The 26,980-nt window shown below is 42.1% G+C and overlaps 1 protein-coding gene across 21 annotated transcripts in view; it reads left to right on the plus strand.

Moving 5' to 3' along the window:
• Positions 1–26,980, plus strand: part of TSNARE1 (t-SNARE domain containing 1) — a 488,733-nt gene that overhangs the window by 254,409 nt on the left and 207,344 nt on the right. For 20 of the 21 annotated variants that reach the window (XM_030012179.1, XM_030012185.1, XM_030012183.1 and 17 more), the window contains one exon: positions 1,675–1,842. In XM_030012179.1, coding sequence (XP_029868039.1) covers positions 1,675–1,842 — 168 coding nt within the window. The remainder of the gene's footprint in view (positions 1–1,674; positions 1,843–26,980) is intronic. The other variant, XM_030012187.2, reaches the window with a different exon arrangement.

The raw sequence follows: 26,980 nt of genomic DNA on the forward strand, positions 1-26,980 counted from the left end.
AGCTAGATGATGGTGATAATAATAATGAATTAATTTTGTAAGGCAAAGTCTAGGTTTATGCAACTGCAAAAATTCTTTAGTTTCTAAATGCAGAAATTATACACTTTTTAAAGAATTAAAGAAGAGTTAAAGCGTTAAATAAGCATTTCCAGATGCTTGATATTCTTCAAAATCTAGCCAGCTAGATTGTCTAAATGTGATTGCAAGAGTTAAATATTACCCATTTTCTCTACACCTCCTTCACAGTTCCTCCAAGGCAGATCTCTAAGCAAAAAAGGAAGAAGTAAAACACATTATAAGTGACTTTTTTTTTCTCATTCCCGTGCATCCCTCATGCATACTTGGTTAGGCTTCTCATTCTTGCCGTTGTGATTTGGCATTGTTTCCACTGCAACTTCCAGTTCAGTCCTCCTAGTCCTCCCAGTTCTCCCGTCCTTCTGGGCCCTTCTGGCCAGTGCCGATGGCCTTGCTTCTTAGTCACCCTGTGGGAATTCAGGGCATTACAGATCTCTGAAAACAGCCACAGCAAGACAGCAAAGGCCTTTATTTCTCAGGCAGAAATCATTGAAAAGCCCCAGGGTTTGTGCTTCAGATAAGCCCAGATTCAGAGAACTGAACATCCCCCTGAATTCTTGCGCTTGTTTTCTCCTGTAGCTTTCAGAGACTTTGGGGACATTTAGGTCAAGAATGTGCTGTAGTGACTGCCATTTCTTCTTTCAGAAGCACTTGGATTGCTTTTTTATTGTAAGTTTTGATTAGGAGTCAAAGCTCAGCTCAAGGCCAGTTTAAAGGACCATGTGCATTGTTTGAAGTGAAATACTCATGCAGTTGTAGGATTGGAGTCTTCAGCAGTGCCTATTAGTTTAGAACGTCAGCTTAGCCTCCTGATTCTCCAAACCAACCTTGTATCACTTCATTCGCTGAGCCCAGTCTAGACTGAACCTAACATCTCTATAGGCACAGAAGCTAAAGGCTGGAAGGAGAAGACCCCGTTAAACCTCTGCCCCTGCCTCCAGTGTAGATGCAGCTGGATCATGAACAGGCTCTTAAAATCTGGATCTGAATACAAGCACAGCTCCCAAAGGCAGTGTGAATATCTAGCTACCTAGAAAATGGTATCTCATGTGTCAGCAAGATCAGGTCCACTCTATAGAATAAATACCGTGTAACTGTGAGTAGCACAAACTGATGACTCTGAAGTCACATTACTATAATAATTTTCCCTTTTTTTAGCTGTATTTAGTTTATCTCTTAAGTAGACAAGGTAGGATCCTTTGTTATGTTGAACGTTGCAAGTTGGATCATAAAGTCTTCAAGACAAATGCATAGGCTTTATGTCTGCCTGAGAAAGTATCTAATTCCAGAAGAATTTGCAGGAAAATCAACAAGGTAAATGTGTCATTTTTCAGATGCATGTAAATGTTTTGTTCTGTCAGAACTGTTGGAAAATTGAATTTGGTTGCTGCGGCTCAAATGTAGCTCAGGAGATCTGGCTTCGGGTCCTAACACTTCTTTCGAGACTCGATATGTTTCCTTTCATGTAACTTACTCTTCACCTTTTCACCACTGTTTACGTGATCTATTATATTAATATTTTCTTTTCCCATAAGAAGGCTGTGTAAAACCGGACAACATTTACACTTCCTTTGCTTTCTTTCCGTTCTCCCATCTCAGCAGAGCCCGAGGGCCCCCTTCTCTGACCTACCTGATGATGAGAAGATCTTTAACGGAGGAGATGGCATGTGGCAGAACCAGAGCCAGGATCAAGCCTTGCTCTCAGAAATCACAGAAGAGGATCTGGAGGCCATCCGTCAGCGGGAAGAGGCCATTCAGCAGATTGAGGTCAGTAACTTTCTCCCTTCGTGGGCTTGTGAGCTGGAAGTGCAGATTCCTTGTGTTGCGCATTGCTCAACATGATGAAAGAAATGCTGATTTACATTCCTGCCAGTACAGTATCACTAAAAGTGGGAGAGATTATCAAGTGTTTCTAAAAATGGAAATCAGTGGCAGAAGGAAGAATTAGAAATCCATATGACCTGTAATGAAATAACAAGAATCAATTAATTCTCATGGGCTAATGTTTGGGTTTTTTTTTTTCAGTGAGTCTTCCATAACAGAGTCGGTAGTGAGATAGTTTAATTGAGCTTGGTTCTGCAGCAAAACAACTTTCTTGGTGCACGCAAACTTGAAACTGGAATTTGTCACAGACAGAAAATATTCAGCTTTGCCATTAGAGAGAATAATAGGTAGATGAAAGGAAATAACTTGTTAACTTTTTCAAATAATTCAATATTTTTGCTTTATCAAAGTATTTGAATGTTCTTAGTGTAGTTAAAAGAAGACATACTATTTTTATTCCCTTTTTTTTAGAAGTGCTATAAATAAAATATGAAAAAAAGGAACAAAAAGAGGTCTGAATAAGTTAAACATCCCACATTTTTCTTTTTATACTTCTCTTTTTATGCTTTTGGGAAACTCTTGTTACTCAAATTTAAGCAATAAATGAGTAAAACCAAAACATTTTAAATCTTTCTAATTTGTATGCTTTACAGGCCTAAACTCAAGACGAACCAAAAAAAGAGGGCTTCAGAATAATCAGAACATTTAATTAAGGGCTATACTTTGTCCTTTAATTGGATTCAGCTAATTTTATCAGAATAGATTTTCGTTGTGGTATAGCAGGAATTGTGATTAAGTTAACAGTGCAAAAAGGGGACAAATGTTCCCGCTGTAGACTGGTGCTTTGAGGCTTTGACCTCTGTTTGCAAACAGTGATAGCTACATATGATTCAACGCTGTAAGTAAGAAATTTTGATAGTTTTACAGGAGTCGGTCGAGGTTACTGTATGTCTAATTTCTGTTACGGTTTGCTGAATAGAGATGATGGAGCTTTGTGGGCTCGCGTGCATTACTAGGGATGAAATTGTTAAAGTATATTCTCACACTGGATATCCTTGGGTGTGAATTGTCCTTTCATGCTTGAGGAATGTCTTTGCATCCACCAGGACAAACTCTAGGAAACTTTGTTACAAGAAAATGCGTATTTTGGGATGTTCCTGCAGTTTGATGTTCAAGAAGGATGGTAGCAAAGGTATTTCTGAAATGGTGTTGTGGACACAAAGGATATTGTTGCGATCCTTTTGTTTGAAATATAGTCACTGCCTTTTTCTTTCCTTCTTTATGTTGTCCCCTGTCCTCCCCAGAAAAAGAACACATTTAGTGTTTTCCCCTTCGGCAGTGGAGAATGATAAACCCCAAGCCAGCCTCAAGCACGCCAACTTTGGAAAATCAAGAGATTTAGTCATGTCTCCTTAGAGAGATCTTTATTTTGCTGGTTAAATCCCATTTCTGTGCCACAATCTGATATCTCTGCATCACGCCACACTGGAGCACATGGCCATGGTGGGGTAATTCAGGCAAGTTAAGTGAATCCAGTCCCAGCCCTACATAACTTCTAAATAAATACAGCACTCACGTATCATGCAGGTTGCGTATCTATTGATTTGGTAGATCCTGTATACCTTTCTGCCTAATATGAATTTACCTCTGAATATCTTATTTAACTTCTGCAGTTAATAACTTATTCAACTTAAGCAGTTAATGTTGTTCAGCCTTCTGCTTCCCAAGTATGTGTGCACTTTCTTTTTACCTGTTTGCTCCCCATCTCCTGCATCCATTTTGCTTTGCTATCCGAGATCCATGTTCAGCCTGTAAGGAGGACTGCATTCCACAAGCATTATTTCAAATGTAGCTTAAACATTTCTCCTCAGGAGAAAAACATTTAGGACCAATAGTATTTTATTTAACATCTCTTTTGAAAGAAATATAATGAAAATGAAATAGATTTTTGGACTGCATCATAATTCTCCCCAGCTGTATTTGAATAAGCAGATGGTGCTTTTAAATCATCATTTTCACTGGGTTTTGTTTTTCTGTTTGTTGACCCACATGAACATATTTCTTGTGAAAGGACTCGTCTTCCACATTAAAACTTCCCTGATTTCATTAGAAGTTGTGGGTATACAGAGAAGGGACTCACTGAGCTCATAGTTACCCTTACAACTTTTTTCCAGTATGTTTTCAAAACCAAGAAGTAACCAAGAAGGTTAAAAATGAAATATTATTCCTAAATGTCAAACACAACTAATAAACTAAATTTATTGCCAAATTGATGTACAGCATTTGTTCTCCTTTGCTCTTTGGGGACCAGAATGAAGAATAGAGCTGTGCAAAACTTATCTTATGCAAGTAGATTGGTCTTGCTGGGATTTTTACGTTTCTGCATACCTGGGACCAGAAACATGTAGATCTTAAGCAGCACAGAACATCGTATCTTCTGGGCCACACTGATTAGTACACAACTTTGGAGAAGCTCATGGTGCTGGTACCAGTAATGGGCCCTTTTTTTTAAGAGACATTGAATTTTCCCTTTTTGCAAGAACAGATATAAAACCTTTTTATTGCTAAAGAAATGAGGAAATAAATTCTCCTCCTGTCTTGTGTCCTGAAAAACAGATATAAAATTGTGCCCATAATAGACATCTTCTTAATGTTCCAATGACTCTTTCCCACTTGTGTGTTTTCCACATCTCCAGAATCTCTTCAGAGGTTCAGGTTAATGGGACATTGTTCTCTGTCATGAACGTCCCTTGAGGCACTTTTCAGCGTTCACAGTTTCCACCTAGAAAGATAACAGCCATGTCAAAAGTTCAGCTGGCTGTTCATTTTATTTAAATGTGCTTCTTTTGCTATTGCTTGCAGATTAAAAATAGAGAAGTCTGCAAGGGAGATGTCTCGCCAAAACCTTACATTTTGGATAAAGATCTTTATTACTTGGAAATGTCAAAATCTGGTAGGACACAGGAGCCTTGACACAAGTGTTATTTCTTAAAATATTGCTTTGAACTGTTATATAAAACCTATTTTAACTTGAACTGTATTGGCAGTGAATAATAGATGCCATAACAACTTTATATATAGCACTGTAAAATGTGCCATCAGAAATACATGAGCTGAACTGTAATGTGCATTGTCAGTGCTCAGTGCTGGCACAAGCTCTGTCATAGCAAATATATATAATTTAGCATCCCGTGCCTTTCATTGGCACCTGTGGTCATGTGAAAAATGGAAGGAGGTAAAACTTTGAGAAGAAATGGATAACCATTGAATGGAGAACTTCAGAATTTCATCTGGTGACTGGAAAGACCTAAAAAAAAAGATGCTAAATGCCATATTGATTCAGAAAGCCTCCAGCGATCCTCCCCATGCAGACAGCTTCTCCAGAGGTGACGAGAAAGGAAGATGAGACAAACCCCTCCCAGACCCTACCACCACTTCCTTGGAGTCACCACCAGGCCATCCCACCTCCTCCACAATCCTCCTTCCTTTCTTATAGCAGTCTTCCATCCCACTCCTGTGCCTCGCGGGCTGCTAACACAGCAGTGGGCGTTCTCCTACCATGAAGAGTGGGGAATAACTGAGACAGAAGTAGACCAGGGAAAGGGCAGATTTGGAGAGCAGGGCTTATACTCCTGGTATTGGGAACGGTTGTCCCTGAAACAGCAAGGCTCACTTCATCTATCCTGACTTCCCTACACGCCTTTTTGTCTCTGCCCCCACAGGAGGAGCAGCAGCAATAAGAGCTCAGTCCATAGAGGTAGGCAGCTGCCCATTTTGACCAAACCTGACACTACCAGGACTAACCACATCACCTCTCAACCCTGAAAACCAGCAGATGCCATTCAGTTTATACAGATAATTGCAGTTACCAAACTACTTAGCAGTCAGGAAGGCAGTCATTCGGATCGAATGAATACAAGGTAAGTCTAGCTGAAACACAGTTTAATGATTAATCGCCAGGGGATGGACAGGCGTTGGAAACTGGAGACCATCAGTTACAGATGCCTGTGCAGCCATGGAGAGTCCCTCAGTGGAAGGGTGCTAGGAAAGCATTTGGAGAAACTAGTTCAAGTGTCTACTCTGCCATCAATTCCTTATGTGCCCTGGGCACTGATTGTACTGATCTTAAGTCACTTACCTATAAAACGAGACTGAAAGCTTCATCCTACATCTCAGAGGGAATTGGGGGAATAAGTTGTTTAGCATGTTCCTTCCTAATTTCGGTCAGAAGACACAGTAAATAGCAAGAAGGATCCACCCTGTTCCCTGGGGTTATTTCCACAGATTTCTATTTCTTTCTTTTTGTATTTATGCAGAACTCAGGCATTATTGGCTGATGTGAGAAGGTGGACAGTTTTCTCCAGTAATATATGGTCATCAGAGCATGACAGCCAATGCTGCCTGGTGATGCTTTGCTAAATTTTGGCAAGTGAATATATGGCGAGAATACCTCCGTCCAGTTTCTAATCATCAGTTGAGTATATCCTGAAGAAAGCAAAACACATCAACAGAGCTTCATTTTAGCTGATGCTTCTCTTGGCAAAAAAAGAAGAGTTGGACAGGGTGTGGCAACAAGTGTCAGGGAATTGCTTTTATTTTTAGGAAAGGTAGTTCTCTTTGGGTCGGTGTTGAGAAATGTTGATGTTCATTCCCTATCTGTTTTGAAGTGATAATGCCAGCCTCCATGCCTGTCAGTCAAGCATTTATAAGCAGACAGAAAATGAAATACAATAAAAATAAAACAAAAAAAGCCCCACAGAGCCTGTCAGAGTGTGTTTGTTAGTTCAAACATGTTCCTAGTTCACTCATTACTGCGTATCATTTCTTGCTGAGGGGTATTTTCAGTAAAATGTCTCACTGATGCTAGCAGTTTAGAAGGTTTAATGCAAGCTATTTTATATTTTTCATCAGCTTCAATAGTCCAGAGTTTTGACTTATGAGGGCTCTGCCTGCCTCTTCACAGCAACTTTTCAACTCAGAGTAATGTATAAATAACACGATATCATGACAAGCACCGTAAGTGAGAGATCCGGTTCTGCGTGAGTGTCAAACAGCACTCTTTTCATGGCAGCATGGTGGAGCCTAATTATCACGAGTGGCAGAGCTGCCTGCGAGGTTGACATGGCCATCCCTGGGACTCAATATTGAGTTGTTCCCTAAAGAATCCCCTCAAGTATTTTGGCCAGTCTAATTTAAAATGACCCAAGCTGTAGGACTGCCACCATTTATTTCAGGAGACTATTTCACGGTCCAGCAGGCTTCAGTGTTGATGAAATGCTTCCCTCTGTTCTTGCTAAAGATCCCTTTCTCATTCTCAGCTCTTTACACCTAGCGAAACTCTGCTGGACCCTGCAAATAATTCTTCTTCCCCTTTGGCCTTTAAACTCCTCAAATGCTAACAGTTATCCTCCTCTTCACAAGTCAGTCTCCCTTGCTTTTCAGTCACTTCAGTGCTTTGTTCTCAATAATTTCCCATTTGTTAGTTCCTTTCTCCTACAGCAGCAGACTGTATACAGAATCTTGGTGTTGTACCAAAGCTGAACAGAAGAAATGTGTAAAAAGCCCCATGGATTCAATTCAGAGGTTACAAGTGCTGATCGAAAATTTCTAGATAATTTCTACACTAGTAAATTACCGAGGACACTAGAACTGACTCATTAAACTTCTAAATTGTTAGAGCTCAGCCTGGCACACTTTTGACCCAGATTAGCCAGTGCTTGCCTAAATATTGACACAGTTTGAGAGTTAACATGTTCTCCATAAGCAGTTTCAATGCAGCCACCCTGTTCAGAGGGTAAGGGGACTTAATGATGTGGATGCAATGAAGTGCCTACCTGCACTTTCAGTGCCTGAGAACAGGCATCTTCCATGTCCGTGTACAGCTGCAGCCCTATTGATTTGATGATTTGATCACAAAAATTTCCTTTAGTCTTCACTGACATTTAGGGAAGAGGAGGAGTAAGGTGAATTAAGGGTAAATTCTGGGGAAACTGTGGAAGCCGGAGGGCAAAATAAGTGATATGTGAAAATAACAGCTGGCTTCTTTGAAAATGTGGAGAAGCCTTAGCAAGTACTGAGAACAGAAAGCAGTCTGTCCCAGCAGACTCATGCAGTGACTGTTTTCGTTGCATATTGATTTGCCCGTGCCTCCCCTCTTTGTCCCCTTGTGGCCTCCACAACTTACGCATTGCTCTGAACCGCAATTATCTGCCTTCACGTCAAAACCCTTCATAGGCAATCCACACAACCTTAACACGTTGCCTTCACACTGCCAGTGTCGTGCCAGTCACCGCTGAAAAAGGAGTTTCAGAGGCTCTGCCCTGAAGGGGCCAGTGCCGTTTTGGTGTTTTCAGGGTCATTTTGACTCACTCCCTGTTTCACTCCAGGTGATGCTCTCTCAAGCATCATCATTAAACATGTGCTAGTTAACTTCCAGGCTTCCTTGTGGAGCAAGTCTGCTTGCTGAAAAACATTCAAATGTTCTGGCTTCTATGATAAAGACAGTTTTAGAATCATAGAATAGAATCATAGAATCATTTAGCTAGGAAAAGACCCTTAAGGTCATTGTGTCCAACCATTAACCTAACACTACCAAGTCCACCACTAAACCATGTCCCTAAGCGTCTTTGAAATACCTCCTGGGGTCGTGACTCAACCACTTCCCTGGGCAGCCTGTTCCAGTGCTTGACAACCCTTTTGGTGAGGAAATTTTTCCTAATATCCAATCTGAACTTCCTCTGGCGCAACTTGAGGCCGTTTCCTCTCGTCCTATCACTTGTTCCTTGGGAAAACAGACTGACACCTCCTTTCAAGCAGTTGTAGAGAGCGATCAGCTCTCCCCTCAGCCTCCTTTTCTCTAGGCTAAACAACCCCAGTTCCCTCAGCCGCTCCTCATAAGACTTGTGCTCCAGGCCCCTCACCAGCTTGGTTGCCCTTCTCTGGACACGCTCCAGCACCTCAATGTCTTTCTCGTAGCGAGGGGCCCAAAACTGAACACAGTATTTGAGGTGCGGCCTCACCAGTGCCGAGTACAGGGGGACAATCACCTCCCTGCTCCTGCTGGCCACACTATTTTTGATACAAGCCAGGATGCTATTAGCCTTCTTGGCCACCTGAGCACACTCCCTGGCTCTTATTTTGGTGGGAATCATGTAGTTGCACTCACATATTGTGTTTTAGTTCACTTCTCAGAGCACTCTTGGAGCTCACAAATTAAATTCATGTGGGATGAAACTCTGTTAAAAGATGTATTGCAAGCATCCACCTCATGGACTCTGACCAATAATAGACAATCAGTCTACAGGAACAGGCTGGAGCTAGTGTGAATTAAAATTTCATGGATACTTTGGATATTGGGTCCCCAGCACCAGCTGTTTTTCTCTGTACGTCTGTGCCTGCTGCTCTGCAATACTTGCCAGTGCAGGTACAGACTTAGTTCTTTCCAGAGCAACTGAGAGATAATCTGCTTCTTGGTCTTCTCCAAAAAGCCAGTGTAATTACATATTACCTTAAGTTTGGCTTTTTCCATCCAGAACAGTTCCCAGTGCTGCCTGAGAGTGCCATATACTTTTTTTATCATGTCCTAGAGCCCAGAACATCATCATACTAGAGGATTTTCAGTGTCATGCTAGAAGAAAATTGCTCCAACAAGCTGTGACCCAAGTCTCTTATGATACCTACCACCTTGCACAGAGAAAACAAATATAAGATAACATTTCTGGGCTAAAGGGGCATTTCATGGGACCCAGAGGAGATCCAAGTGAAGTGTTCTGCAATGTGAACATAGCTAGTCAGTTCTGCTAGCCTCGCACAGTGTGGCGTTCCACCAACGCATACGAAATGGCTGAGGAGTCAGGATCCTTTCCCTGCTGCAGCCCACGGAGTATGACAACTCAGTAACAACCTGGAGAATCGTATAGGTGGCAGTTACATGCTAAAATAGCAAACACAAAAGTCACATCCACCGACAGAGTTCTTGCTGTATTTCCTTCTCTTTCCGTTTCCACTGTTTATTAAATGCTACTGTTATAAGTATATCGGTATACATCCATCTTGCCCATAAACCCAATACATCCAGACACAGAGGCAAGAGATGAAATACCACTGGGTAATACATTGCAAAAATTCTCTCATCATCTCCTTTCTGCTCACACATCATTTTTGCTAGGACTACTTGCAAAAGTCCAAACTTTTTCTTATTGGATGGCTAAAACTGTATTTCTTCCTTTCCTCACAGAAATGATTAGAACTTGCGTATTTTTGCAATCAGTATTTCATCAGGGATATGTGGACAACCTAGGATCTCACTTTGCAAGACAGAGAGGATTCAGGGATACATAACATTTATTTTTAGCCCTAGACATTTCTTATGTCTCAGGTGTAACCTTATGACAATACTGTGGGTAACGAAGTAATTTAACTAAATTGGAGAGGCTTCCACTGTGTGCTAAAGATAATTTTCCTTTTCTGACTTAGATTCCCAGCACCTTATCCAAAGACTGTTAGTGTCAGAGAGTCTTGCCCTAAACCCTTTTCTTCATGCACTCTTCCTTTCAGTGAGTTTGCATGAAGCAGCTAGTAATGAAAGCCTTGATTCAGCAGATCACTTATGTATGTCTTAAGAGCTTTGCTGAATAGGGATGGACTTTAGCACCTAGTAAAAGTGAAGTATTTCCTCTGCAGAAGGAGAAAATAGTGCTGACACACGTTATTTGCTAATAATCTGAATTTTAGGCAGACACATCTGCATATATATCTCCACAGAAATTGAGCTGAGTTAAAGACTTGTATATTGACTGTCAACGTACATGGATAAGGTAGAGAGCCGGAGAGAGATCTCTAGTGCTTGCGATGAAATAGTGTTTCTTCTGCAAATCCTCTCGCTTAAGTGTTAATATTTCCTTTGTTAAAAGGATGTGTTGCTTTCCTTCTCCATTTACTGCAGTTTTGCTTATTTTTTTTGTTGCCAGATGATGACTCTCTCAATAAAGGTAATATCTTGCTCCTATTTCTGTTAGCACAGACAGTACAAACATCATATGCCTCATCGATACAGCTTTTCTTGTGGATGTGATTTGCTGCCCGAAAGGGGAATTACCACTCTCACCTATTACTTAGGTTAGAGCAGTTCACTCTCTAGTTCTCTGGTGCTAATTAATAATAATGTAGATCAATCAGCCAGGTTCCCCTAGCAGTGCTCTCCAGAGCTGTTACTGCAGATTTGACTTCTTGCCTTCCTGGATTGAGTGCTGTGTTTTCTTTTTTATTTCTTTTTGGTAAGGAAATCATAATTTTCCCCAGTCTAGATGGAGAGAATAACAACAGGTTAGTCTTACGTTATGAATAGATAAAAGCTCATGTGGCAAAGCCCTGGAGCATCCCATCAAGACCCCGCTGGTTGGAGAGGGAGTCAGCCCTCCCTGAACAACTCAGGAGAGAGGAAAGTGAACAAAATGTATTGAAAAGACCCTACAGAGATAACAAGGGAAGAGATCACTGAGAAGGTGATTGAAATCTACATTTCACAGCAAGACCAGTTCATGTTCCCTCCTATTTACCAAAAGGTGCCTGGTTCTTTATAAATTAGCTTTGACAATAATATTCTCCCATATCCTCACAGAAATTAGACTGAAAATCACAGACAATTTTAACAGTATTAACAATGAATATCAAATTTTAGAGGCTGTTGCCAAAGACAGTGTTAGTTTATGCCCTCTGCACTATGCACGCTCATATTCTTCATGTATTCTTTAATACTTTTAATTGCTTCTTTATAAAAGAGGATGTTACAGAACTGTATTTCCCCACCACCCTGTTCACCATCTATCTACCCAGTGCATCTCCTCTGGTTGTCATTTCCTTCCCTGCATTGAAGTCTCCTGTTCCCCTTTGTATTGAGGCTACCAGACATCACACTTGAGGCAGAAACACTGTTAAGACCCACCCAGGTGCTATGGAGAAATGCAAATTTTAATGTAAATATTTTAATGTATTTTTTTTCAATGCAAATTTTTAGCTAGACCCCTGAGCAACATGGTCTGACCTGATAGTTGGCCATGCTGTGAGTGAGAGGCTGAACTAGGGCTCTCCTGTGGTCCCTTCAAACCTGAATTATCCTGTGATCCTGTGATCCCATTATCTCTCCATCTCCTCTGACTGCACCACTGAGGGCTACCAAAAGTTCATGTGTTAACCTTGCTTCAATCTAAAGACAAGACTTCTCTATTTCCTGGCCTGTGTGAGGTCACAAGTCATTCTCATTCTCCCTCCTCTTCCATTTATTGCCACCTCAGGCAGGGGTTCATGCTTTTCTTCCCCTTTCACACCACATTTGTCATTTATTTGGGAGAATAGTTAGGATATTAGGATGTCAGCATCCTTTTCTCCACCAGGTGGATGGGTAGAAGTCAGCAAAGGCTGATGTGCAGGGCAGTGTCCGTGCCTATGTCTGCACCTCCCTGGAAGAGTAGTCCTCTGAGGTGGCCCTGTCCCCAGTGGGTCCGTGTCACATCAACGGCGTTACTCTGTGGACATCCCATGGACAATGTGTCCATATGCTCTGGCTGGTCCTGAGTCTGCACTGACATGTTTGCAATGACTGTGGATAATGATGCTGATCTTACGAGTAACCATTGGAGCTGCCCTTCGCTGGTCATGCAAACAGATCTGTCTGCTCTATAGACCGTTAAAGAAATAATCTGAAAGTGTAGCTATGGAGAGAAAATGGTGGATGCCTCATGGTGGCATTCACCTGACCAGATGCAGATATCTTAAGAGTAGGCATTTCTGCATAAACTGTTGCTTAGAGTCTGTTTATATAAGGGAGGGAAATAGGGATTAGAGGTGAATAGAAATAGGGTTAGATTAGGCTCTGGGAATGTTCTGAATGCAAGACCAGAAGTTGGGTATTTCTAAGCTGATGTTTGTTGATTGTGGGTCTCTGTGTACTTTTAAAGGACACTGAAACACTGCCACATTCTCCTTCCTTCCTAAGGTATTATGTGTATTGTTTCCATTTTTGTCCCTTTTGCCAAATCTTAGTTGTAATGGACTGTGCCTCTTGTGCGACTTTCTCCCCCATGCTCCTGCGAGCATCTCTTGTGAGTCCTTCACAAACCAGAATGAACGTGCTCTATCTGTGCCCCCAGCTGACACAAAAATCACACTCCCATGCATCAAGCTCACCAGAAGTCCTTACTTACTAAGGGGAGAGATATATTAACCAAGATTCAGCAGACTGCTAGCGTGGTGCTATCACCATTGAACGTGCTGGATTAGCTCAAATAGATGCATCCTTGCTGAGCACTTCTTTAAGCACTTTTTTTCCTGAGCAGTATTCCTTTTTGAGGAATAGATCCCAACAGAGTATGTTGGAATCATTGCTTTCCTACCATGTTTATTAATTCATTAGTCAAGTAGAGAAAAGAAGCAAAGAATGGATAGCATAAAAGTTGCCTAAGAAGTCTGAATAAGTCAAGGGCTGACAAAAACATTCCTAGTGCTCAGTAGGGTGTTGCTAGTCTCATAAAACTTGTAGAAGCGCGTGGTTTAGCCTGAGATGTTAAACCTCAGACGCAAAACAATAGCTTTTGAATATTCCTTCCCTTTCTGGAAATGTTATAAACATACGAGCACCTGGGTTGATGGTGTGTTCTCCCCTGTGCATTTCCAATACATATTGGAAGTCCATTACGAGCAAAAGAGGGGACTATTCTGATGCAGAAGGTTTAAGCACTTTCAACAGGGTCACGTTTTCAGAAGAATTGAAATCTGTCTTCTCCAGCGGCAAGTGGAATGTAGATGTGGTGGGGTCAGCCACGTACTGGAAGTTTAGTTGCTTTATTTAGGAAGGGAACTGGAAACTAATGCTTTAAAACATCCGTTTGCTCATGTAGGGATCAAAATCCACATTTTTTTGACAATGTGGCTTCTTGTTGATATAAAGAACAAAGTTGAATTATCTTCCAATTTAGAGGTGAGGGATCGCTGTTGAAGGATGGGAGATGGATGGGCTTTGGGTCAAAGATCAAAACATATCCAGCCAGTTTTTTGTAATGTTACTCTCAACATCTTCTACTGAGCCATCAGGGACTAAATGGACTTTTCTGGATCACTATAAGCATTCTCTTGAATGTCTAAGGCTTCCTTCTCTCCATGTATCTGCAGCTGGCAGCGCTGCTACAGCAATAAACACGTACTTAGCTTTAACTTTGCCTTTGGTGCTGGTGATTTTTTTGAGCAAAAGTTCCTGAGTCCCATCTTTCCTTGTCAGTTCTTGCCCATGCAGCCCACGAGGGATCAAAGCTGCTGCAGATTTCTTACTGTGCTCCTATCCCCATTTCACAGCTGGGGAAACTGAGACATTATGGATTGTTTCTCTGCCAGTGGAGCTCCATAGAAATGTAAATGCCTTGTCTAAGACCCGGGAAAGAGTCAGCATCACTGCCAGGATTAAAAAGCTGCTTGTTCTGTACTTCCGCGCCGAATTCCCTTCAGAGTGTGCTGTGATGAGAGATCCAAATACAAGATCTGGTGTATTTGGCTTTTAATTTTTCTCCCCTTATTTGAATTACTAGGCAGATGGAACGTGCTCCTGTTCACAAAACACACTGTCATCTATCCAGCTTGGATGAAGCTCAAGGAAAATGCTAATCATCATTTGTAACTGAAGGCAGATCTCCCCTACAGAGGGAGCTTGCTGTGCTCTGAAGTTTCGCCCATGATATCATGACTTTATCAAGAGAAGCTAAATAGCCGCCCGTCTCTCCGAGAGCGCATAGCAGATTGCACTGTCAAAGAGAAAGATAACTTCTTGCCCTCTGAAAAATCTTGAGATCTGAAGATGAGGCTATAGGAGGGAGGGCAGGGAGGAAAAGAGCTGCTCCGATACTTGTACACATAAAACACACCTGGGGGAAAACTTGGAGGAGTGTCGGCTCTGTCAGACAATGTCCTGTTAAGCTCTTAAAAGATGAATGATCTCCTGAGTGCCCTGGGACTGACAGATAGATGTCCACGGGGGATTCAGGTACAGCCTCAGAGCTGAGTGCTGGAGACTTCGATTAGAGTATGCTGATTTTATGAATGATGGTCTGCTGCTGGCTGCATTCACAAAAGGGGTCTGTGTTCAAAGCCCGTGTACATACAGGGGCATTTTGCTCCTGTCGAGCTTCTTGGCGGACACCTTTCTCCCCTGGAAATGATGGGAGCCCAGATATCTGGCAATGATGAGGAGGAACAACTTTAAATCTCATCCGGTGCTGAGAGCTCTTGCACTCTCTTTAAGAAGACGACTGCTATTTTCTCATGTAAGAAAAATCTCGTCTTAATGTGCGAGACGAATTTTTGAGGAAAGCAGTTACTGTCTCTTTGCCTGGCTGGTTTTAGGGATTGGCCATAAATTCAGAGGTTTTGAGGAATTTTGAATCTTTTCAGCTTCTCTGTCCACTGTGCTGACCGGGTTTCTGGTGAACCAAAGTGCTGTTGGAAAGCTTCAATTTGCCAGGCATGAAATTAATTTGGTGGCTTGGTCTCAGCCAAGAAATTGGCTGGAGCTGATCATTGCAGCAGAGTGCAATGTAACCTATGCGCTCTCCCCATTGCCCAAAACATACATAACAAATGCTCCTGGAGCGTCTCCGTCCCTGTGTTTTTCAGGAATTTGGGTCTTTGTTGACAAAACTCAGATGAGAGCAGAAGTGCCTTTTTATTCTTGGGATTTTTTGCATGGGCGGTGGAGAGTGATATTGAAGGGAGGGTGGGAGACTAGTAAGGAGGCAAAGTGAAGGATGTCTAGATCTGCAATCATTTAGCAGAATATCATATTTAGTCTCATTTCTAGAGTCCCTATAAACACTGCCATGCAAATTTCTGCTCTTCAACCTGATTTGATTAGCAGGTGCTGCCAGCAGCCAGGGCCAAAAGGCACTCAGTTAGCATCAGTCCCTGTATTTGGCTTTATCCTTTAAAATAGCCCTAAAGATGAAAAAGATGCTCTCTGGAGCATTTTGGTTGTCATAGGAGGCATTTCTCTCCTTCCTCTTTGTTCCTTGCTAACTGCAGCTGAACAATAAAAAGAGGCAAAATAATTAAGAGCAAACCCCATGACTTCTCTGTCTCCCTGATTTCAGCTCATGCTTATAAATATAAGTCTCAGCGCTGGGGTGCAAGGACTTTTGGGATTAGGTCCTCCCACCCGGAGTGTACCTGGAGGAAATAAAAGGAAACCTTGCACCTTTGCACATTGGTGCCGATTGCTTAAGAGGGAGTAATCTCCTACTGATGTCTGACAGGGATAAGCCGTGTTCCTTCAGTTGTTTCCTCTGTTGTTCTTTCCAGTTTATATCACTGTGAAGGGTTAAGGAAGGTGACTTCAGGTGTTGCCATTAGAAAGTCAAATTGCAAAAATAAAGCATTAAAAATAAATGCCACAGAGGAATTGCTGAGCCAGTGAATAAAGAGCTTTAAATGCAAACAGGGAACTAGCTGTGCGTTTCTCTACCAGTCATCTGTCTCCCTATCTAAGGATTAAGGACTCTGCGTCTTTTAGTCCTGAGTCTTCCCATTTAACTCCAGGTGCTGCTGAATGTCACAACTTTTTACAACTCACCTATTAAGATTTAGAGGAACTTCCTTCCTTTTATTTGGACCACAGTAGAAAGATTATTACTTCTTCTGAGATGTCACCTCGTAGGAAAGAGACCCAAGGACAGTCTCTCATAAATCAGTGGGTGTTAAATACAGGTCATCTTCCCCCAAACACACTTTAGGAATTTGGTGAGCGAGCTAATTTGCTTATAGGATAGATCCCAGCTACTGGAAAGTGATATAGATCAACTGACTTCAATGCTGATTTCTACAAGCTGTAAATGAACTGGTGTCTCATTTTGAATGACTTTCAAACACCTCCAAAGAAAAGCGTGAACAGCATTTCTTTCATGCACAGCTCTCCTCTCCCCTGAGTGTTTTTGCAGAAGCACAAGGTATTTTACAACCACACTCAAACAGATCCTGCCACACTAGATCGTCTTTCAACATTTTTCTCTCCTTGTCCCTTCCTCAAGGTACCATGTTATTCCCCCTATATCTCAGGGCGCAGCGGTCCTTCCCCGTTGTCCCAGTCCCATGTCTGTGACACTGGTACTTTACCCTGGATATTTGTTGGGGAGGGGGAAAGCAGTCAGATGGAGCATTTTTCTGGTTCCTTCCTGCTGTGTGCTGCTGGGGCTGGGAAGACCTCATGGGATCGCAGTCCTTGCTGTGGGCACAGGGCAGCCAAGAAGGACTTGGGGGCTGGAAGCTGTGCAACACAGAGGAGGTCTGGGCCAGGCTGAGGGGCACGATGGATATCTCCAATACCACAGTAGCATCATCACCTCCTAATTGGGGAGAGTGCCATTTCATGCATTTTTACAGTTCTGATGTCCCCAGGGCACCAGTGCATCCCCACGAGACGCATGCAGTTGTTACACCATGGTGAACAGTCTTGGCTTCAAATCTATCTCTCTCTGAGCTTTCTTTTCTTTTCCCCATCCCTCCATTTCCCCTGAAACAGCAGTATTAATTTTGCAGCACTCTGCGTGGGAGTGGTGAGGTTTGGGTTAAACACTATTATATTAATACCTCTTGCTAATCTTTTTTTCCCCAATGCCTGTGGAGTTAGAGCATCTATTGTTGTGTGCCATCAAAAAGACTGCCACAATAGCTTTGGAAGAGCTGTGAGAAGCCAGCGCTTTGTTTCACAGGTGGGTTTTCTCCGTGGGCGTCAGGACGGCACCGCGTTGTGGCGGGTTGAGCCGAGGGGGTGGCTGAGCAGATGGCTTTGTACTGCAGGCTCTCTGATGTTTGGTGACCTTCAAACAAGGTTAGGCAGGACCCCGTCCTCCGAGATCCGAGGGCAGGAATGCCACCGAAGTGCCACCTGCCTCTGCCACATTGTTCCCGTCTACAACAAAGGCGCTGGCACTCACTGACCATATTGCATTAGCACAGAGATAAATTAGTCCTTTCCTTCTAAGTGAGGCTGGAGCTGGTAAGTGGTGCCAGACTGGCAACCTTGTGTTATTTATTGCCTGGTTCATTGTGCTTCCTAATATCTTGTTTGCTATTTTGGAAGGCATCATTGCATTAAGCAGCAGTTTTCCTCGGGCTGCTCAAGTCTGTCTGTTGAACTCGCGTGCCAAATGTAGAGTCACGTGAGCTGTACGAGCCATTTTAATTTTCCCCTCTTACACTTGCATTCATCAGTGTCGAGCATCATTCACTGTCATATTATTGAAAGTGCATAAGTCTTTCTGATGTTTGTAACAGCCCTTTCCAGTCTTGGCAAGCCTGACTGCAGAAGTACAGTCTGTTTCTGCCCTGCGCATTGCCCCCGGTGGTTGACTTCTACATCTTTTGTGTACCAGGTCTACGTTATTCGTTATTCCATCTTTTCTAGACAACTGTTCCCTCGCTGCCCTACACACTGGGCATTGCACTCTGGGTGCAATCTGGCTTTACCATCCAGCTGGCCTGTCCCACAAGGTCCGTGCTGAGCTGCCCAAATTCAGTCTTGTTGGACCTGGCCACCTCTTAGGGTATTTTGAGACCTGGTTATGGTTAGCCAGGTCCACCCCAGGTTCTGGAGACAGCCTGCTTCTCACTGGACAGCCAGTTACTGGCTCAGCTCCATGTTTCATTTTTCTTTGCAGGTTTTTCCATCCTCCAGTCTCAAAGCTTGCCTGATGATTTTGGAAGAGGGCTCAGGGTAGTCAGTGGCTTGACCTGTAACCCACGTAGTGTCATGTGTGCTTGCATAGCTATGCCTATTCCACCTATGCACCCTCCTGATGAGGCTGTGCAAGTGGTCCTGGGTTTGTTGATCGTTTTATATCAGAATTTTGCCCCAAGGGGGCTGACCAAAGGTTACAGTCTTCTGCACCTGAATAGAGGTTTCATGTTAACATGGAATTTGCAGGATCATCATGATGACAGATTAAGATTTTTTGGTCTTGTTTTTTAGGATTTCTTGGGTTTTTTGCCCTCCACCACTGATTCCCCTTGCTGGAGTACTTATAAATATATTTAACAACATGGCATCCAACAAAATGCCTGGAGGCAGCTGACTGTTAACCTTTTGTCATGATGAAAACTGGCCTACTTTTAGGTTTGGGTTGTTTTTTTGGTTTTTGTTTTGTTTTTTTTTTTTTTCCTTCTTCTTTCTCCTGACCTGCTTTTGCACTTGACATTGTTTTGTACCTCATTCCATAGTAGTTACGTTCTGTAGTCACCTCAGGAGTGACAACATCACAGACCTTTACAATCTGAAAAAGAATTAAACTAACTGGTTTACAGTTTCTTTTTCATTTCCACTGAGCTATTGACTCATTTAAAGAATTGCAAGGGATAAGTGAGCTGTGATTTTCCTTACAAGGACCAGGCTATCAAAACCTTGCATGTGTTTTGTTGTTTTATTCTGTTTTAGCCATTTTACGACGATGTGTAAGGTTTTATTACTCTATTCATCATTCAAACGGCCAAGACTTTTTGTAAAGCTCAGTTATTTGTAACCGGCAATCTGCAACAGGCGTTGTTCTTAAATAGAGATTAGATGTTCCTGTTAGCAAGTCAGCTGTTGGATACTGCAGGTCATTAGGACTTCTTGTCACCCAGAGCAAGTGTCATTTTTTAACCCCAGCCAGCAATGAAGCGCCACGCAGCCGCTCACTCGCTTCCCCCCCACCCAGTGGGATGGGGAAAGAATCAGAAAAAAAAGTAAAACTCGTGGGTTGAGATAAGAACAGTTTAACAGAACGGAAAGGAAGAAACTAATAATAATAATAATAATAACAATAATAGAATGACAATAACAATAATATAATGACAATAATAATAATAAAAGGATTGGAATATACAAAACAAGTGATGCACAATTGCTCTCCACTCACCGACCGATGTCCAGGTAATTCCTGAGCAGCAATGACCCCCAAGCCAGCTCCCCCAGTTTATATACTGGGCATGACGTCCCATGGTATGGAATACCCCGTTGGCCAGTTTGGGTCAGCTGTCCTGGCTGTGTCCCCTCCCAACTTCTTGTGCCCCTCCAGCCTTCTTGCTGGCTGGGCATGAGAAGCTGAAAAATCCTTGACTTAGTCTAAACATTATTTAGCAACAACTGAAAACATCAGGGTGTTATCAACATTCTTCTCATGCTGAACCCAAAACAGAACACTATACCAGCTACTAGGAAGAAAATTAACTCTATCCCAGCTGAAACCAGGACAGCAAGGTACCTCTTCCCTAGCTGTAGGTTTCCAGGATGTAGATGTCCCTGCCTGACCTTAAGGTCTCAAAATAATCTTGAGAGGACACTTTTAGAACATAGTTTATCCAATGTGATTTTAGACATCTGTTCTACCATGAGCTGACCCATGATCAGCCTGTTTCTCTTCATTTACTAGAAGTGCTGTTTATCTCACAAGCTCTGACATACATCCATAATAACTGATACCTATGGTTTTCTTCTTGACCAGACTGTTTGGACAAAACTCTATTTTTGTGGATTTGTTTCTTTTTCTTTGAATGGTGGTGCTGTGTCCCTGCTTCTGTCACCCCCATCTCATAAATCACCTTCTCACTTTGGGTCTAAGTTAAGAAGCTTTTGACACCTGAAGCTTTTGTAATTTGATCTTGCATCTTTAGGTAGTTGTTTTTCAGAGACCAATCTTAACCTTTTCATTTTCTGCTTACTCTTAGGAGTGTGGCATAGTATTTTAATATCAGCATTGTTTGATTTACCCTGTCAGTTTCATTGTGATGGGTCTTCTGTAGTTAGAGAGAAGAGGAATAGTATTCTCTTGATAATCATGGACTGATGACTGCATGAGTAAATGCATTTATAAGCCATCAGTCTGGATAATGAAGTTAAAGAAAAACAATGTCCTGATTTTGATGCTTACTTTTAATTGAACAAATGAAAAGCTTTCCGTTTAGGCAGGCCAGGGTCATCTAAGTAATATTTTGGCAAGTTGCCCTTTCTCCAACGTGACAGTATGTTCCAGCAATAAAATGGGAAAAAATCAATTCTATTGAAAAAAACAATAATTGAATCTAATGTTAATTGCAGACCAGAAGAAATTTATTTTCACAATTTAGGAAAACTGAGTGAAAATGTGAGTAACAGAATGGTTGGCCCACCTCAGGATTAAATTCATATCTTGTTCTTTGTTGGAGAATGACGCAACACATCCTTTGATATGACCTTGCAAACTAGCGACAGTATCTCGAATCAGGCTAAGATTTCTAGAGCTGACAAAACCTATTTTCCTACTGTGGCTTTGATGTCTAAAAGACTTGCAACCTAAAGGACTTGCAGAGTTCACTTCAGCAAATAAAAGATCAATCTCTCCACTTGCACATCTGAAGAATGTATGTATATCCAAAGTCTGGGAGATATACAGGAGAGACCTAGATATATTTTCCAAGTGGAGTGTCAAAGAGGGAAACACGTATACAAAAGTGGCACCCCTGGTCCTGCCCTTGCACCTGGAGTTGGCAGAGCTGTTGTAGGACAGTGTCAGCAAACCAGCCTATAGGAATAATATCTACTACCTGGTGCAAAGTGCAGCCTCTGTGTATCGTTCACTTGCATAGTGTGCAGCACATTTACACCAACCCTGGATGCGTGCTGTGGTCCCACCTTCCCAAAGGATTAAATTTTTATAATGTTCTAAGTCTTACAAAGGCTCCTGGTGGTGATGCTGTCTTGCTATTTACAAGTCTCTTTGTTGGGCCATTGAGCAAACCAGGAGTTACCATTAAGGCACGAGCAAAGCTCAGTCTGAGACGACAACAAAAAATATTTAGCCCCAGTGAAGGGTTTAACCTTGTGGCTTCTTTCATCCTGTAGCTCTTGCTTGCTGCTCAGAGGGCTGCAAAACATTACTGCTGTAACAGTGAAATACCTCTTTGTGGCCTCTGGAAAACAAGCTTGTGTCTGGACATTTCTGCTTTGGGGAGAGAGGTAGTGTGGGGAGAAGCTTTCTGAAATTAATTGAAATGTGGCTGTCAGCTTCAATAGGATCAGGTTGGGGTCCTGTTCTTTTGGTGAAAACAAACTATTCAGTTCTTCCTCCCTCATGTTGGTGGTGGTTTCTTTGGATGGAAATATAAATGTTGTGGCAAGAAGGGGACTGTCTCAAGACAGGCTAATATGTGTGTATAATTCCTCGGGTAAAATTCCTGTTCTCCTGTGGCATGAGCTGGATTGTAGCCTATTCTGGTTTGATTTAGGTAATTCTGGATGGCAGGAGGATCACAGCAAGCAAAAATGCAAAGTACCTTCCCTGGGAGATGAACAATCCAATTTTTGCACAGCAAGGGAGCAGGGAAATGTAAACCCAGTAACATTAACGGAGAATTTATCAGGAGAAAGTGAAACGTCTAATAGCCAACTGAAATGCAGCTACACTTCCCTGAAGTTTAACTTTTCCTCGGTAAAGCAACTTCACATTATGGGATTATAATGTCTCTGTGTTAAAAGGGAGAGGAAATCATCATCGTTCGTTGCACTCACCTAACTCCCCTTTCTTCCCACAGCCTCACAGACCTTGGAAATAAAGGAAAAGATGGGGGGAGGGGCAAAAAAATAAAAGGAAAAGAAGAAAATTAAGATTGGAATGAAGCCTTGAAATTGGCAGCTGTCAGCAGCCCTCAGGACAAGTGATAAAATGCTACATTAAAGTAGCTACAGTGTGAAATGCCATTGACAGAATAATGAGGATGGGAAATCACTTTATAAATGCGCTTACCAGGATAAACAGATGTGACTGAGGGCAACTCCATTCTGTCACTAAACACTTTAAAGGGCAAAATTTATGGCAATCTATTTTCTGTTTAAAAAAAAAAAAAAATTACAATAAAAAGATACAAAACTAAACCCAAAGAGGCTTCAGACTGAAGTGAGGGTTCAGTGCACATGTAAGGGTGGGAATCAGGGCAGCAACATTCTCCTGTGATAAACCATTTTGAGAATCCAATAAATTGAAATGTGGCAGTGCGTGATGATGCTGAGAAAAGGGGGGCGGTTCCTGACGGCGTACGCTTTGCAAAGGCAGGAGCCACACTACAGGCATCGCATGGGGACTTTGAGAGGCAACATATGCAAAGGGATATTAGTTTGATTTTCTGCTGAGCTGAGGCTGGCTGGACAGTAGCTGCTCTTGGAGGCAGCCCAAATTTAAAGGATCTTTTAGGCTCTGGTGAGGAGCTGAAGGACTGTATGTGCCATGGGGGATGTGCACTCACTCATAAAAGGTTTCTGAGAGCTTTCATGGCCTCTGGCACTTGGGGAGGATGTGCTGCGATGGGAGAGGTGTCTCCACCACCTTCGCATCACCACGGCACAGGGGAGACCTGCTATGGGTGCAAGTAAGCAAAGCTCAGCCCGATTCAGGTGGGGAATGTATCAGGGCTGGAGGACAAAAGCAGTGAAGCAGAGCACAGAGGTCAGCTCAGGTGCGGAATGGTGGAGAAGCACACCTCTGGTGTGGGGGACAGGAAAAAAAAAAAAAAAAGCCAAGGACTTATCCAGCTTCCTGGTGGAAAGCAATGATGAGCCAGTATGCCTTGAGGAAGGCATGGGTTGAGTCTTGCAGGACAAGGGTCTCTGTAAGAGATTTCATCAGATAAATAAGTCTGCTGTCAGTATCTATAACTGTCCAGGCAATAGCAAACAAATGCAATTTATGTTTTTCGGTTTTGCTTAAGGAAAATAAAACTTCGTTCTGTTTTTGTTCTAAATTGCCTCCTGTTAGCAACTAAGGAAATGCTGCAGTTGTGTTTGAGTGTTAGTATACCCCACCAGTCTTGCTGGCAGGAGATGAGCAGTGGCTGGTAAGGACTGGACAGAGAGGTCAATCCATCAGTTTATGCCAAATAGTCATCAAACAGTGAGAACTTATTGTCACCAGCCAAAAAACAAACCAATGATTCTGTTTCCTCCCTCCTTTAGTTTGAACTACTTCAGTGGCTCTTCAACGTTGTTCACCAAAGCCTGATATAAGTATGCTGAAATTACTTAGTATTAATAAAAAGTCAAATGTATATGTATCTATATCATACTCTATGGCATATCATAATATGGGCTATGATAGGTATAGTGCTTAAAGTCTTCTGTGCTGCATAATTATTTATTTTGCCAATCATCTGCCTTGAATAGGAAAAAAAAAATTAACTGCAGTCTTAACAGTAGCCTTTTCAAGGTACATTCAGTCTGAAAGCAACACACCAGTTCCTCCACTTCTCATCCCACACCCCTAGATCCATCCAGCTTTCCCAGTGCTTCACTCTGAGCCAGAGGCACCTGTGTGTTGCTGGGAACGAGCTGAGCCATCCCCCATTCAAGTCTAGACTCTCACCTGCCTCATTTGCAAATTAAAACAAATTTAAAAGAGTACATTGAAAGACGATCTGAATTCAGGGCGTACAAGATGAGCGTGATTGAATATAAATGCTTAAAACTTCCTAATAAACTGGAGAGATTAATCCAAATTCTTCTAAAGTAGCAGTTCCTTGGGGGGCCAACGCAGGTGGGAACGAAGGCAAGATAACTTCTCTGCAAAGTGACTAGTGGGTTTATAAGCACAGGAGTATCTGCTCTGTCACTGTAGACGTGTTTGATGGTTTCTAAACGCAGCCTTTGGGACTGGGGTTGGTTGTGGTTTGTTTTTACACACAGCTGATAGATGGCACACTGTTGTAAGGGTTCCCCGCCTGCAAATGCTATTGTTCCATGCTAAAGAGGAGACGCTGCTGTCTGATTGTTATCTGTTGCTATTTAATGACAGAAAATGTCTTAGTTGCTATTGGTAAATTGGTTAAAGCTTATTGAGTTTTGCTTTTTGTTTTTGTGGACAGGGGTGTTTAGCAGAGCAGAGATTTGCTGAATTTGTCTTAACGCATAAGAGCTGAGGGAGAGGTGCGTGCTTTAATCAGTTTAGTGACTCGAGTTGATAGGAAGTTTGTGGCTGCTGTCTGAAATAGTCCGTTTCTCTCTGATTTTGAGGGTTTGTATTGATCGCATTGAATATTAGACAAGCGGAGTTAAGAGCAATCTTTAAACATCATCAAAACCATCTCTCAGCTCTAAGACAGAATCAACTACCCAAATCATTAGCTTCTTGTATGAATGTCTTCTGTTGCAGTTTAAGCCCATGAATTTCTGTCATAATGATGGTGGATATGGAGAACAGGTTATTCCCTTCCTATTTGCAAGTTGCACTTGTTTGAAAAGCATTATCCTATGTGTGTCCCCACCACCACCCTTTTCTACACTGGAAAATATACTATTTTCTGTTTTTTCCTATCAGGCTCTGTCTCTGACACCTTTGATCATTCCCATGGCTTTTCTATGCTATGAACCTTCTCCAGGTGGTTCACCTGAGATTTATTGCTCAAAATTGGTCACAATACTTAATCTCGCAAGTGCCAGCTTTGTCCCCGGCAGCCCTCAACACCTTTTTTTTTGAGGACTTCTGCCTTGAAAGTTGTTTCCTATTCTTTATGTCTAACTGTAAAACTTTGTATTTTCATTATTTGACTTCACCGTTTTTTCTTATAGTGTTTCCCCAATATAACAAGATCACTTTGATTTCTAGCTGTATCTTCCGTCCAGCTCAAAATATTTCTGAGCTTCATTGCACCTTCATATTTAGTAACTGTCCTTTCTACTCCATCCCCTAAACCATTAATGAAAAATATTGGTTAGTCCTGGATCCAAGAAAAACCTAAGAACTCAGGGAATCATAAAATCATAGAATGGTTTGAGTTGGAAGGGACCTTAAAGGACCATCTAGTTCCTCATCCCAACCCAGGTGAAGGATCTTGCATTTGGCCTTGTTGAACTTCATGAGGTTGAACTCCTTTCAATGCATCCTTCCAGTCTAGTACCTAAGAGAATTACTGATGGAGAATTAGTTATTAAATATGATTTTCCAGCCAATTTTACGATTCTTTAATCTAGACTGTGTTTGCCCTACTTGTGTATTTGTCATCTGCTGCTTTTCCCCTTCCTCAGGTGTGTTGCCCTGCCCTAGAAAAACACTAGGTAGCTTTTGGCAGATGCATACTTGTTGCTGCTCATTCTCCTGCTGAGTTTTGTGCAACTTCAAATCATACATTTGATTATTTGTCCCATCATCTGTACCACTGGGGGCTGCACAGGGCTGACATTAAGCTGGCTGGCCTCTAATTCCCAGACTTTTGGATTTTGCTCTGTTCAGACTGTGCACTCTCTTTTCTGGTCTTCTGGAAATTCACCTGGTTCCCCATGAATTTTCAGAGTTAACAGCTCTAAGGTTGTTTCACCTATTTCTCTAAAAATTTCAGGTTAGTATTTATGAGTCCCAGACAGTTTGAAAATATCTAAGCCTTAATCTAAACTCCTCAAGCCCACCATTGGCTTTCCTTTGACTCTGAAGGGAGCCCAGGGCAATTCGCTGAGCAGCAATGTACGTGTAGCAGACATCAACATGTAATCCACCAGCTCTGCTCTATAAATAGTAGCTCTTTCCTTTAGAGACTTAAATGACCTAGACTTTTTTTCTGTGAGAGCATCTCCCCCATCTGCCAATGACACATAAGCAAAACTGAGAAAGTAAAATGAACGATTAATTGCTTGAATGATAGCTGCTTTGGTCAGAGAGTGAGCTGCTTGTTGTTTGCAACTGTCATTTTAATTACTGGATAGTATTGTAATTCACAGTGCTGATCTGAGATGAACATAAGATTTCTGGAGTTGGGATGTCAGACACCATCTAATATTGTACTGGTAATCTGCATACATAAGAGCTCCAATACATACAGCATAGGCAACAAACAGGAGGAGCTGGAAGCCATTGTGCAGCTGGAAAACTGATATAGCTGCAATCACAGAAATATGGTGGGATGACTCACACAACTGGAGTGCTGCAATGGATGGCTATAAACTCTTCAGAAGGGATAAGCAAGGAAGAAGAGGCGGTGGGGTAGCCCTGTATGTTAAGGAGTGGTTTGACTCTCTAGAGCTTGGTGATGGTGACGATAGGGTTGAGTGTTTATGGGT

The sequence above is a fragment of the Aquila chrysaetos genome, chromosome 4, assembly GCF_900496995.4.
Source record: "Aquila chrysaetos chrysaetos chromosome 4, bAquChr1.4, whole genome shotgun sequence".
NCBI lineage: Eukaryota > Metazoa > Chordata > Aves > Accipitriformes > Accipitridae > Aquila > Aquila chrysaetos.